This window comes from Ischnura elegans, chromosome X, assembly GCF_921293095.1.
Source record: "Ischnura elegans chromosome X, ioIscEleg1.1, whole genome shotgun sequence".
NCBI lineage: Eukaryota > Metazoa > Arthropoda > Insecta > Odonata > Coenagrionidae > Ischnura > Ischnura elegans.
The window spans coordinates 103193136-103206167 of NC_060259.1; the positions used below are offsets into that span (position 1 = coordinate 103193136).

Below are 13032 nucleotides of genomic sequence, written 5' to 3' on the forward strand. Positions count from 1 at the left end.
CCCCTTACGATAGCTCTGGTTTCAGGACCAGCACATAATCCCTCTACACAAGGCTGACTGCCTTGCATGTTTCCAATAATAGAAAAAGGAAATCCAGTCTCAAAGATGTAATCACCAACATCCGAAATGAGCATACTATAGAAGATAATTGAAGATATTCATCCTCAATAATAGAAGATGATCATCTTCAATATGTACTATCAATTGGACAATGACACACTGAAACCAAAAAAAGCAACTGACCCATACCTAAATAATACCAAAGATGGCAAATGCAAGTAAACTAGTACTTAAAAACAAAACTCATTGTGTAAAATATTAAAACCCCTTGATCACATTACCAGTAGATCAATTGACAAAATCTTGACCTACTGTAGAGAACGCTCTCAAGCGTGTGGAGTTATTTCTATTGTAAATAACGTAATGCTAATTGCAAGAGGAAAAAAGTAGAAAATCAAACTTATAATACTATCTGCAATTAAAATGTCATTTATTTCCATTGCCAAGAAAAATATATCTGCATTTTGTACAACACCTTAAAACCTATTAAAATAGAGAATTCATTTGAAATTTTTAGAAATCAAGAACATTAAATATTGTAAATGAAACAAAATTTGAGCTTTCAACACAGCTTTATATATACCGTGGCTGCTTTCCACGACTAAATATCACTTCAAGGGATGTAGGGAGGAGGGAGGATTGTGAGGGCGTGGAAAGTTGAGGGAGAGGGAGTGGCCGTCCCTAACGGAACACACCTCCCTCACCACACCAATCGCCCCTGCTCCTCTCTTTCCCTCACTTGCCTTCCCCTCACTCCTTACAGAAATAAATGCATGTAACTATATAAGGTGGTTATGCAACACTTTTTTAGCTGGCTTCACCTTGATATTGAAGCTTAGTTTTCCAAATCAATTGGGGTATTTATAAATCTGAGTGGAAAGTACGAAGTTGGTTTCATTTGAAATTTTTAACCTTAACAGCTGCATTCAAGGTACATACTTAAATAATTCCTAAGAATTGATTTACAAACGAATGCCATTTACATGTAGCATGTGCTCCATGGGTCTTTTTTGTAATCGACTTTTTATGGAGTGGATGACCACACTGAGACATGAATAGCATTGTATATTTTCTTCAAATATTTGACTGAAGCTGTGCAGCTAATTAAAGCTGAATAACAAACGAGAAAACAATGAAAATTTTCACCTGAAGAAGATGGGCATTTTGCAAAGTGGAAAGTAAATTTTTTTAAGTCTTCAGTGTAACAATGAGGCACTTGTAAGTAAGAGAGAGCCCCATCATCCATCCAGATGAGAAGAGCTTCCTGAGCTAACTGCCAATTTACTCAACATGTCTTCTGTTTTGGCAAGAGCATCTTTCCTACGCAAACTAAGAGACTCTTCATAGAAGGGAGATATTGGAAGTTGTGTTGCATCCTTACTCTTATAGCCTAACCCACCTCCTTCCTGTTAATAAGATTCATCATAATATAAAATATATACATTAAAAAATAGCACTTCAATAAATTATCAATTATCAATAATAAGTACCAGCTCTATTGTTGTATCTGAATCAAAAGTTGACAAATCTCCAAGAGCAACAAATGGAACAATCATCCTAGTAATTCCATGCATTTTAAGGAACTCTTCGGAATAACCACCCCCCATCATGGGATTCTCCATGTTTGGAATATAGCCTGGTGGTGGACTGTAACCCTGGCACACAACAAATGCTTCTGGAATTAAAAGAGAGTAAGGAGTAAAAGTTATTGCCGCACCTTTAATACTTGATTTGATCAAAAGACTGATTTCACAATTGGCTAAATATGATTTGTAAAATAATTAAGCAACAAAATAAAAATAAAAAAGCCATACTCTGAAATTAGAGGCATGGTTCAGATGGTTAAATATCAATGAAATCAGTTTTTCATGAAGTTTTTTTGCATGCTACAATATAAGGACGAATATGGGGGAAAAAATTTTCACCAAGAACTAATTTTCCATTTTTCTCATACCACAATAATGGGGGGTAAAGAGGTTACAGATAAAATTAATGACCACTATGGAATTAGACCATAGTATGAAGATGGCTGCTAATACAAACTCATTTAATTCAAACTGAATAGAAGAAATCAACAGTGTTAAACAATAAACAGTCAAATTGCAGGGGACACATCTGAACACACCTAAATACTTATGGAGGCTGCTCTAACAGAGCTCCCCAGAGGACATTCTTAAGTGGAAGGGTTGAACCTTTACTTAAATGACTTCTCAGGCTTATTTGAATGCCCCTATTTTATTTTGATACAGTATACATACTACATAATTTTTTGGTCTACCTAGGAGTCAAACGGACTAAAATGTTTAATGGAATGTTTAATTGGTACGTTTACGTTGATCACCGTGGCCCGTCCCCCTCTTGCATAACATCCAGACCTATGTTTTCTATTCCATCCCATTCTCTTCCTCCCCCTTCCCTACAGCATACTTCCCTCTCCGCTCATCCATTCATGACCTCCTCCTTCATTCAATCATATCACCTCTTCACCTCATATATGTATTTTCTTCCATATCAAAATCTATGTCTCCAGCCTTTTCTATGGCATTTCTTGGTGTTTTTATAAGAAACAAATTTTTACAATCAACTGATAAAGAAATGGAAAGTTCAATACTTGCTCATTCAATTTAATACTTTAGTAAACTATAATTTCATTAATATTTCATAGAAAATATTACAAGTACTGCACATATATTTACAGAGGCACATGAATTCAAACTTCCTTTTAACAAGCTTGTTTTTCTTTGGCAGTTTTTAAGCTCAATTATCTAAATAACATAAGCAAGTGAATACAATAATTTTTTAGATATTATTCTTAATTTTGTTAGATAGAGAAGCACAATTTAAGCATCATGACATTACCTTTCTTCTCATCAGATATTGTTGGAGATATATTGTCTCAAAGTTGGCACAAAAAAGCAAACTTAGGCTGCAGGAGGCAGTGAAATAGGTTCAACAAATGACATATCTCAGCAAGTATATCATTAGGGAACATAATATTTTACCAATATTCAAGTGAAATCTGCATATTCATTCCAACAATATTAAATCAAAATCCATGATGGTCGAGCAAGGCACTTCTCTAAAATAAAATCACTTGACATTATGGCCCCTGACCAACACACACCTTTATCATTAAGTGCAAAAACACATTAATGGCTGGTGGCCTTAAAACATCTCCCACAACATACCCACTGATGTGGCTTTGATGGGACGTAGACCTATGCAGGTGTAGATGATAAGTCAGTCAAAATGGAAGAAACTAGCTAAGTGTAAAAAATCAGAATATGGCAATTCTTTTGACAAAGATCTCTTGATAGCACCAGATATGTTTCCACACCAAGAACAAATCACTTCCATGGCATCCGCACTTGAGGTGTTAGAGCAACATATATGTACTGTGCAAGAGTAAAATATTCATTGGACTTGTTCCATTTCACTATAAATACGTAAAGAGTATTTGAACAAATGTACAAACCAATACTAGAAGCTCTGGAACTAGGTGGTTTGGCCACAGTAACCGATGAAAAGAATAGTGAAAGCTGAGCATACAAGAATGTTATATCCTTGCCACGAAAAATTTTGGCCACAAATGTGCCCTTTTCTTTAAGAACATGGGTTGTAATATTTAATGCAGCAAGTAGAAGCTGATGTTGAATATATTCATCCATATCGTGGAGTCCAGTCACTACAAAATAAGAGGTGTCACCATACAAATTAATGATGGTAAATAATGAAACTACTTATAATTACTAAAATAGAGATAAGTCACTTCAACCTACTTCCAACTGGAATTGACCATTTGTCCTCTCAGATTGCAATGGATATTGGTAGAAAAAAATTCTTCCCCAAAATATCATTAAAAAAGTTGTGTAAATAAAGAAAAAAGGTTAATAATGGCCATTTAAAAAAATATTACCAGCACAATTTGAAATTTGAAAGGATAGCTCATGGCTACATACTTTAACAATATTGTATAAAAATTTGGAAGGGTATTCTTTCACTGAAGAGAGAGAATTTTTCATTCTTCCTGCACAATGATGTTTAAGAGCCCATTTACATTAAAGACTGCTTTCCGTTAACTTTTACCACTTAACTTTATATTTTCACTTCTAGGGGAGACAATAAGACAAGAAAAAAATCTGCTGACAAGACATTATGCCAAAACTTGGCATTTATTGCTAACACTGAGATGATGTTGTAAACACTAAATATATAAATATTTCCAAACATAAAATATCATATTAAATTTGGCACAGATCATAATATTCTGGGTTCCTAACATCTTGTGGGCTGTATTTTCTACTTCAGCTTGTTTTCTTTGGTATAAGAGCTAAATAAATTGGTTCTTGGGATAATGGTGTTTATGTAATGCTAAACAATGATGTGAACAATTGACATAGTGGGTCACTGGCTGCAAGAGTGATTTATTCCCTTCTATATTTCTTCTAAATAGAACTTGTCACTTCAATCTTTACTACACATCAACTTTCCATAGTGAAAGGTAAATATGAAATGATCATTGGTTTGTAAAGGCATGGGTACTAAAGGGAGAATAGGGATAGAGAGACATATTTGACAAGGATCAGATTGGATGGGGCTTCCCAATTTTGCTGTTCCAGGGTGGATGATCCAGGTCAGAGTAGATGATTATGTATTATAATGGTAATTATATATAGGTATTACATGAATATCAATAACGTATTCAAGAGGTTCGTGCTTCACTGAATTTTGTCCATCTCTGGTTACTAAACAAAGGCAAGCATTTGATTAGGTGAAGTGTATTGATCTAGAAATAGTGAAATGAGGATTCAGCTCAAACTGAGAAGCAGTAATACATTGGAAGATAATGGCGAAGCAAGAGACATACCTACATGCGCATTTTCTAATGAATTCCCATTTTGAAGATTAGTGGTAACTATTGGTAGTCAACTAAGCATCCAACCACTATGGATTAAGATGTGGACTGGGGGATAAAAAAATGAAGCATTAATGCTGATGAGAAACCCTTTCATTGAAATTTGCCTCATGATTGTGTAGAAGTTATGCAGAGAGTTGGAGAGTAGGAACAAATGGAAAGGGAAGATGAAACTTATCATGCCACTCTTAATTATGCATCTCATTCATAGCCCACAACATTTACAGCTCAGAATGCATTTGAAGACAATTTATTTTGATTTCTTGTATCTCAGGCACTAACCAAGGTTTAAAGATTTGCATTACATGCCGTAAATATTTTTTTCTGAAATAAATATTAGATATCATGGATGAATCACAAACTTGCTAAGGAGCAAAATTAAGATTTCATCAAGAGAGAATGATGCTCCATGTCAGAAGAAGAATATGCACAAACTATGTATTTATTTGAAACCAATTCAGCCATCAGAAAACTACAGAGTTTCAAGAATCCTTGGCAGATTTGTTACAATCCATGAAAGTAACTTTGGATTCCAGAAATGGAGTATCAACAGATAACCAGGGGGGTTATTCCAATAATCGTATGGCCGGGCCATAAGTCGAAATCGACCATAACTACGGCCTCGAGACATACGTATGGCTTCGAGCGATTCTACTCTGAGCGAAAGGCCATAAGTCGGGCGGTAGCTATGGCCTAAAGGCCGTAATAATATGGCCTGCCTAAGAGGCGGTCATAACTCGGGCCATATGAAATAACATTGCTTGCCTACGGAATTATAGAAGAAATTTACGGAGTGTCGTCGATTATATAGAGATTGTTTCAAGAAATATATGAATATTGCGGGGGAGCACATACACGGATTCAACGGGCATTGGCTAGATATATAAAATAAAGACACCGATTTCATCTTGAAAGCAGGAGTATACGGATTACGTGTAATCCGGATACGGCCGTTCGCATACGATGATGGATATTTTCATTAAATATTTCCGCGCGTCAAAAGAAGTTGTTACTTAATTCGTAAATAGATATAGTGGATGAACTAAAAGTTCGCTTGAAGTTAAAAAGTTAGAAATACTTTTTTAAAGGATGCTCTGTTAAAGTGAACGGAGGAACGGGCTTTTATTTGCATTCTGTGCTACATTTGCTAGCAGATTTCTTACTTGTTTCGAAAAGCTGTAGGTAGCTTGAAATATCCGCTATTAAATGTTTTATATTTTAAGATTCTCGTAGCATTACCATTCATGAGGGAGGATATCTAAGAAACATAGGGCAACACATTTTTTGGCAGTATAAGGCAATCTTCAGTAAGTCGATGCGTAAAGGACAAACGTCGTCCACAAATCAAGGAAAGAATGCTTTTCTCATATTGATGTTTTAATTTTATACAGCTACCTTAACATAAGCCTCTGATAATAAAATTAATGAAACTTAAGGTTTTAATTTCATCTTTAGATTTTGTGCATTGGCTGGATTTCTACAGCTTTTGAGGGCAAATTATTGCAGCCATGAGACAATAGTTACACCATTGGAAGGAGAGAAATGGGGTTAGAACTACAATAGGATATCATGTTCTTACTCTATCCATTACATGTACAATTCACGAATATTATAATACTGTAGGGTACCGATCGTGTACAAATTTCTTCTGCTTTTTCTCGTCCGTGATTTGCGTTCTTCACTTTTTTTAAAGATCTCCAGCGTCTGCCGCCTGATCACAGTTTAAAGAAAAACCAAATTTATCCTTTAATAAGAGTCCATTTCAGTTAAGGAACATAGAATTAATTTTTTATCCACCTTAGAACAAACTTCCTTCTCAAAAAATGACTAGTGTTCCAAAAAAGTGAACCCAACTTATAGTACCAATTATAATTCTCATACTTGCCTGCAGAAAGGGCGTTAAGACTTTTGGCCGGGCCATACGATATGGCCCCCCGAGAGTGGAATCGGTATAGGCGGTAATTTCGGGTCAGGCCATAAGAAAGTTACGGCCGGCCATACGTATGGCCTCGTTTATTAGAATAGACCTGCAGGAGTCAAAACGGGTCATGGCAGAAGGTGACCATGGTGAAGGAGATGAGTCAATCATTTTCTTTAAAACAGCAGTGCTCAAGAAGCTCAAGTACATAAATATTGAAGATTTTATTATATTTTTTATAAAAAATACAAAGAGAGACATGAAATTTCTGTGGTTGTTAGTGACTTTGGAAATGTAAGAGGAGAAAATTATACACATTAAAAAAAAGGCTGCTGAAAAAATATTGAATTAAAATAGCAAAGCATTGAGCCAAAATATTTTGATGTACCACATAAAAATTAACCATTCCAGAATTATAGCTTACCTCTAATTCTCAGAATTTCTACTTTAATTTCACATTATCAGAGTAATACCATAAATTAATTTTTCCCAACATTCCATGCCTTCATATGAAGGAAAATAACCCTCGAGTGCCCACGAGAGAAGGATGAGGGTCGATTCACATGAGAGTGCACCATTTAAATGTGGGATTGAGCTCAATAAACTATAATAATTTGGAGATTAAAGATGAAAGTTAATATGCATAATAAATTACTTTAAATACCAGGAAAATGGGTGAAGAGTAGTACCGACTTCAAGGGGTAGCTGAAAGAAATACTTAAAAATTATATATCATGGGGAGCGAGATTGAAAGATAGTGAATCAGAGAGTATCATAGGCTACCCTGGCACTTCTACTTCTGCACATCTCATGGAAATGCTGAATTAAATGTGTTAAATTATGTCTACGAGTCACATTACATAGAATCTCTTCTGATACTATGGAATTAGGAAATGAAATTGCATATTAACACAGAACAAAATGATTTCTACACAATAATTTTGATCAAGAGTGGTCTTCTTCTTGTTTACACTGTTCATGAGGACCTTTTTGTTGGGACACACTGTTTTAAAAAGATTTTTTTACTTGAGGTTTGAACTAAATATTCATCAAAATCTGATATCTCAAGGGTTGATTCCAGTCTAAAGTCGCATGGAATGCCTCAGGCAAAAGGCATGCATGCAGGGCCGGATTTACCCAAAGTTACGCCATAGGCACCTCTCCATTGAGTTATCCTCCTCACTTGAGCCCCTCCCCTCCCCGATTTTTACGATGAGACATAGCCACTCGCATAAGGTGTCAGAAGGTGCCCCCTTGGACTGCGACGCCCCTAGACACGTGCCTATTTTGCCTTATGGTAAATCTGGCCCTGCATGCATGCACTTCAAAATTAAAAAGTCAGGTTCGAAACACAAACGATTAATCAATTTCAGATCAATCCAATAGGAATCCTTTATAGTATATAAAAATACCCTTCATACCATCAGGTGCACCATCACACACAACAAGATCAGCCTTATCACCTTCAAAATGATTAATTATTTGAGTGGCAGTAGACAGTTTAGTGATGTCTCCTTGAATCTGGAACACCCCCTCTATTGGTGCCATTGCTTGCAAATCTACGGCCACAATTTTGGCATTTTCTCCTCCCTCACCATTCCTAGATAATGGCAAATAAAATATTAATTGGTTTCAATCTATACAAGGAGGCTGAAGATTAACTCAATTAAAACTATAATGAATATTGATGTAAATTTTTACTTCAACACACAAGCATTGCATGAAAAAATTAGCATTCAACATTCACAATCATAGTAAGATGGAGTCTGAAGTATCCATTTAATTTTTAAAAATTCATATCATGAATGGAAGGATCAATGCTTTTGCCTGAGAGAAGATAATACTATTTAAAAGGACTATGAACAACAAAAGACACAATGAATTCAAACTGGCTACATTAACAACTCTCCTCAACAGGATTAAACCACAGCATTATTTTTTTTTGGAGAAGTATTTTACTTCACTACACCCTATTAGTGAATATTCTGTCATCACTAATGATTACAAACCGATGGAAATTAATTTGAGAAGTAACATGTTAAATAACTTGCATTGATAACTAAGGATGAGTCGGTTCCTAAATTTTTTCGGTTCTCGGTACCGGACCGGTTCTCCCCCATCGGTTCTCCATTCTCGATACTCGGTTCCAAGGATGAACTCTTATTATCTGAATTAATGGCAAATTCAAATGAACAACCACAAGAAGTGAATGAAAATAACTTCACTAAAGATGTAAATTAGCAGGAAAGCTCTTTAAAAAAACTTAAGATCGTCTCCATAATTTTATTTGCCAAGTAAAAGTTTTAAATAACATGTTGTTAAAGAATGCATAATCGACCGAAATGTCACATTACATCAGGCAGCCACTGGTTCTTTCTCCAGATTTTAATTTCAAAATTTCAACATTTTTCCCCAATCTATTCTTTTTTTGCCAGAAATATTGCCTGCAGAGCTGAACAGGCGTTAAATAATAACAGTAGTGGTGGATGTTGATTTTGAAGGGCTGCGCAAAATATGCTTGGAGCACAGTTTACATGCTGCATAGATAGTTAGTATAGCAGCAGGATCAATAGTGAAACTCCCCCAACTTCTGGCGACATCATCCATTAATTTGATGTAACTTGTGTGTCGGTTCAAAATATATTCTGTGATGAAGCTTAAATTTTTGCTTTAATTGACAACTTATTCTGATGCTTCACTGTCACAGTTTTTATAACCTCAACAATAACCTACACAACACACCGGTACAGCGACACCATGGATAAATTGGGCGGCCGTGAGTTAACGCAGAAATTGTAATGCAGTGTTGCATTCTGCAGGATAACCACACTTTTCCATGCCTTTGAACGCTGGCCGGGGAAAAGTCGTACCGTCTGAAATTGGCCTCAATGTAGTATATGAGTATATTTCACGCTGGAGACGTCGCATCGCCGGGCTGGATTGAAATGGGCGCCGTGCGGTAAGTTAAAAGAACGGCCTGTGGTAAGTTGAAAGAACGGCGCTGTGCTATAGACGGCGGCAGGCAAAAAGTCAGCTACAGCTCGTTTGAAAGCGGCCGCGGCTACGGACATGTTACAATGTTGGCGAGAATGACAAACTGATGAATCCTTACATGCGCGAGCAACTCTCAAAAGAATAAAACATGGACGCCATGCAATCAGAAAGTAATATATACGTTTTTTAATCTTTTTTCACTTTTAGGCTTTGAATACACTGCAAACCACTTCCGCTTTACGCACCAAATTGAAATCGTCGCCACCGCATCGAGCCGGTTCTAATGAACCGACTTTATGCGATCGGTTCTCGATACCAGTTCCATACCCAAGAATCGGCAGTACTGAGAACCGGGAACCACAACAGACCCATCTCTATTGATAACCTTAAAACTCACATTACGTCAAATTCATATCCCATAAAAAAATATGCATTTGGATAATTTTTCCACATGATTTCATGACTCACGATTGATCATATAACATATTGCACGATGGAGTACTTAACCCTCATCAAGTGGGAAAAGCAACTTAGACTGCAAATGAAAATTGCTCATCTGGTTAGGACCACCATTAAGAATCACACGGCAATGACTCAAATGGGGAATGGGGACAAGTTTGGACTGCATAGAAAAGCAAAATATATATTTTTACGGTGTAATTCAAGAAAAATCTAAGCGCAATACGTTATAGGAAAAAATAAGATGAATAAATTGTTCTTTCCACGATAATTTGAAGATTTTCTTCTCACAAGAAAAAGATAAGGCAAAATTAGCACCTAGTGAATAGGTTAGCGATTTTCTCCTGAAAAAAAATGGCAAATCAGTCCCTAACGCATATGATATGTTAACGAATAACAGCTAATTTACATCAGCCTTAATGGTGATCATCCAAAGGTCACAGATTTGAATCCCACTATAATGGTGTTCACCAGCAACCTATTATAAAATTGGTATGAGGCATCTGAGAGTAACATTGCAGCCATAATAATGTTTGGTAATGAAAGAAATCTCTGACCTGCAACTCCATTTACTGTGTCTACGTTAAAAACCATTGTCGACAAACTACAGGCTTTCATGTGAATTCAAGATATAACAAGCTGGGACCAATGCACAATGCATTATGGTCACATGCAAATATTAATGCACATGACTTCTTTACCCAGGCCCGGAACTTAGGGAGGGTAGACAGGGGGGGGGCCCTGGTGACTGATTTCAGGGGGTGTCAAAATTTGAAAAGTTTATTTAAAAAATTATTTAACATTTGTTATTAAATTATAAAGTAATATTAATTAAGCCTCTTCAACGCAAACAATCCATATGTAATTTCAACTATCACATCACAAAAAATTGCTTACAGATGCAGGGGCACAGCTAGGAATTAAGGCTAGGGGGTTTCAGGTGCAACTAATACTGGGGGGTGCCGGGAGTACAGCATACCCACCAGGGTAAGCACAAAGTGCGGGGGCCCTCCACCAGAAAAAATGAAGATAAATTGTGAGTTTTACGGCCTTCTGAGGAATATTTTATTAATCCTCAGACTATTTTATAAGTAATATTGACGCAATTAACTAAAATAGATTTAACTTAAAAATTTCTGAGCTCTGGGGGGGTTTTATCCTCCGAAACCCCCCTTGCTGTGCCACTAAACAGATGTATTATATTTTAGTGATGATGGAGAGAGGGTGGGAGGGGACATCAGGTGAGGGGGGCAGCAAACTGATCTTTGCCTCCCATGACAAAACTCCTAGTTTCAGACCTGATTTTATCAATACCATGATTAGAAACCACTTTTCAGCAAAACCATCAGTGGTCGCTTAATTCAGATATCACTGCATTTGAAATACTTTGTTTCAGCAAAAATTAAGACAAATAAATCTGTGAATTTGCCAATTTCATGGGCTTTGTGTAATTCTTCCAGGCTGAAAAGCAAGCTGACATGGCAGCAGGAAAATTTTCTCTTCCCTAATGCTTTCACTCACTTCTACCAATTCTCACACTCTAAAGCATCGAATAGAGTAAATCCATCTTAAAATTCATTATTAGTATTCTTAGAACTTGTTTGACAAAAAGTTAAGGAAAATCAATTACACTCACAAATAAGCATGACAATTTTGTCAATGTAACCTCACGATGACTATTAGAAGGGATGAATCACAGGTAAAAATGATCATACTCGTGTACCTTCGATGCGGAGAGCCACACAATTTACAATTGTAAACGGTCAATCGCAGTAACTTGGTTACCAAGTTACTGCGATAGACCGTTCCTTATTCTAGCAGCCTCTGCATGTCAGTGATTTTTCGGAAGGTAAACATTGACAAGACCCATATGCCATGAACACACACAGAAAATTGGGGAATACCTAACTCATTCTACTGTGGATGGCTTGAAGTGAGAGACAGTGTTAGATTGGTGGTGAAGACTAAGTTGTATATATGAGTAGCTATATAATAACACGGCCCATGAAGACTTTACAAAATTCGTTTATAAGTGCTATCACGAGAAAACCTAGGAGATGGTTATGATGATATATAACATACAACTGGATATTTTTTCACTTACCCGATCTTTTTGGAAAGCACTTGACTCCAGCTACCAGGTGCGGCACATAAATCAACAGCCCGCCTTACATCTGAAACATAAATGCTCGATGACATCCTAACGAAATGGAGAGCAAACGCCATCTGACAAAAATAATTACATCCATTGCTCAAAATATTTATGGAATAATAATAATGGACATATAAATAGCCATTAAATTATCTTTACCCTTAAAAATTTTAAAATAGTCATCGATGTGGATTAATTTGAAAGCACTCCTTGCTCGCCATCCTTCTTCTTTCGCAAGTCTATAATAAACATCCCTTTTGTCTTTAGAAGTTTTACCCATTTCAGAATTTCTTACACTAGTGCTTGCTCTATTGAACGACACTCGATGGCACACTCGATGATACCGAAACAATAGAAATAACAACAAAAGGAGACTAATCTCCGTCGCTATTATATTAACTGAGCACTCACTCCAAAGATAATCATTTTATTAACACATAATTTAGCAACAAACACCACAAACACAGTAAAGCCGGTAAACTACTCCTGCATCATTCCTGCATGTTGGTCCCGTCCGCGGATTGTCTGGTCTTG

At 36.4% G+C, this 13032-nt stretch overlaps 1 protein-coding gene across 1 annotated transcript; it reads right to left on the reverse strand.

Moving 5' to 3' along the window:
* Positions 1 to 469: 469 nt before the first annotated feature.
* Positions 470 to 13015, reverse strand: LOC124170651 (putative tRNA (cytidine(32)/guanosine(34)-2'-O)-methyltransferase). The gene is made up of 6 exons (XM_046549518.1): positions 12658 to 13015; positions 12451 to 12520; positions 8315 to 8493; positions 3536 to 3745; positions 1551 to 1735; positions 470 to 1466 (listed from the first exon to the last, which is right to left on the reverse strand). The coding sequence occupies exons 1-6, from the start codon at positions 12776 to 12778 to the stop codon at positions 1299 to 1301; spliced, it is 933 nt and encodes a 310-aa protein (XP_046405474.1). The 5' UTR covers positions 12779 to 13015; the 3' UTR covers positions 470 to 1298.
* Positions 13016 to 13032: the final 17 nt, after the last annotated feature.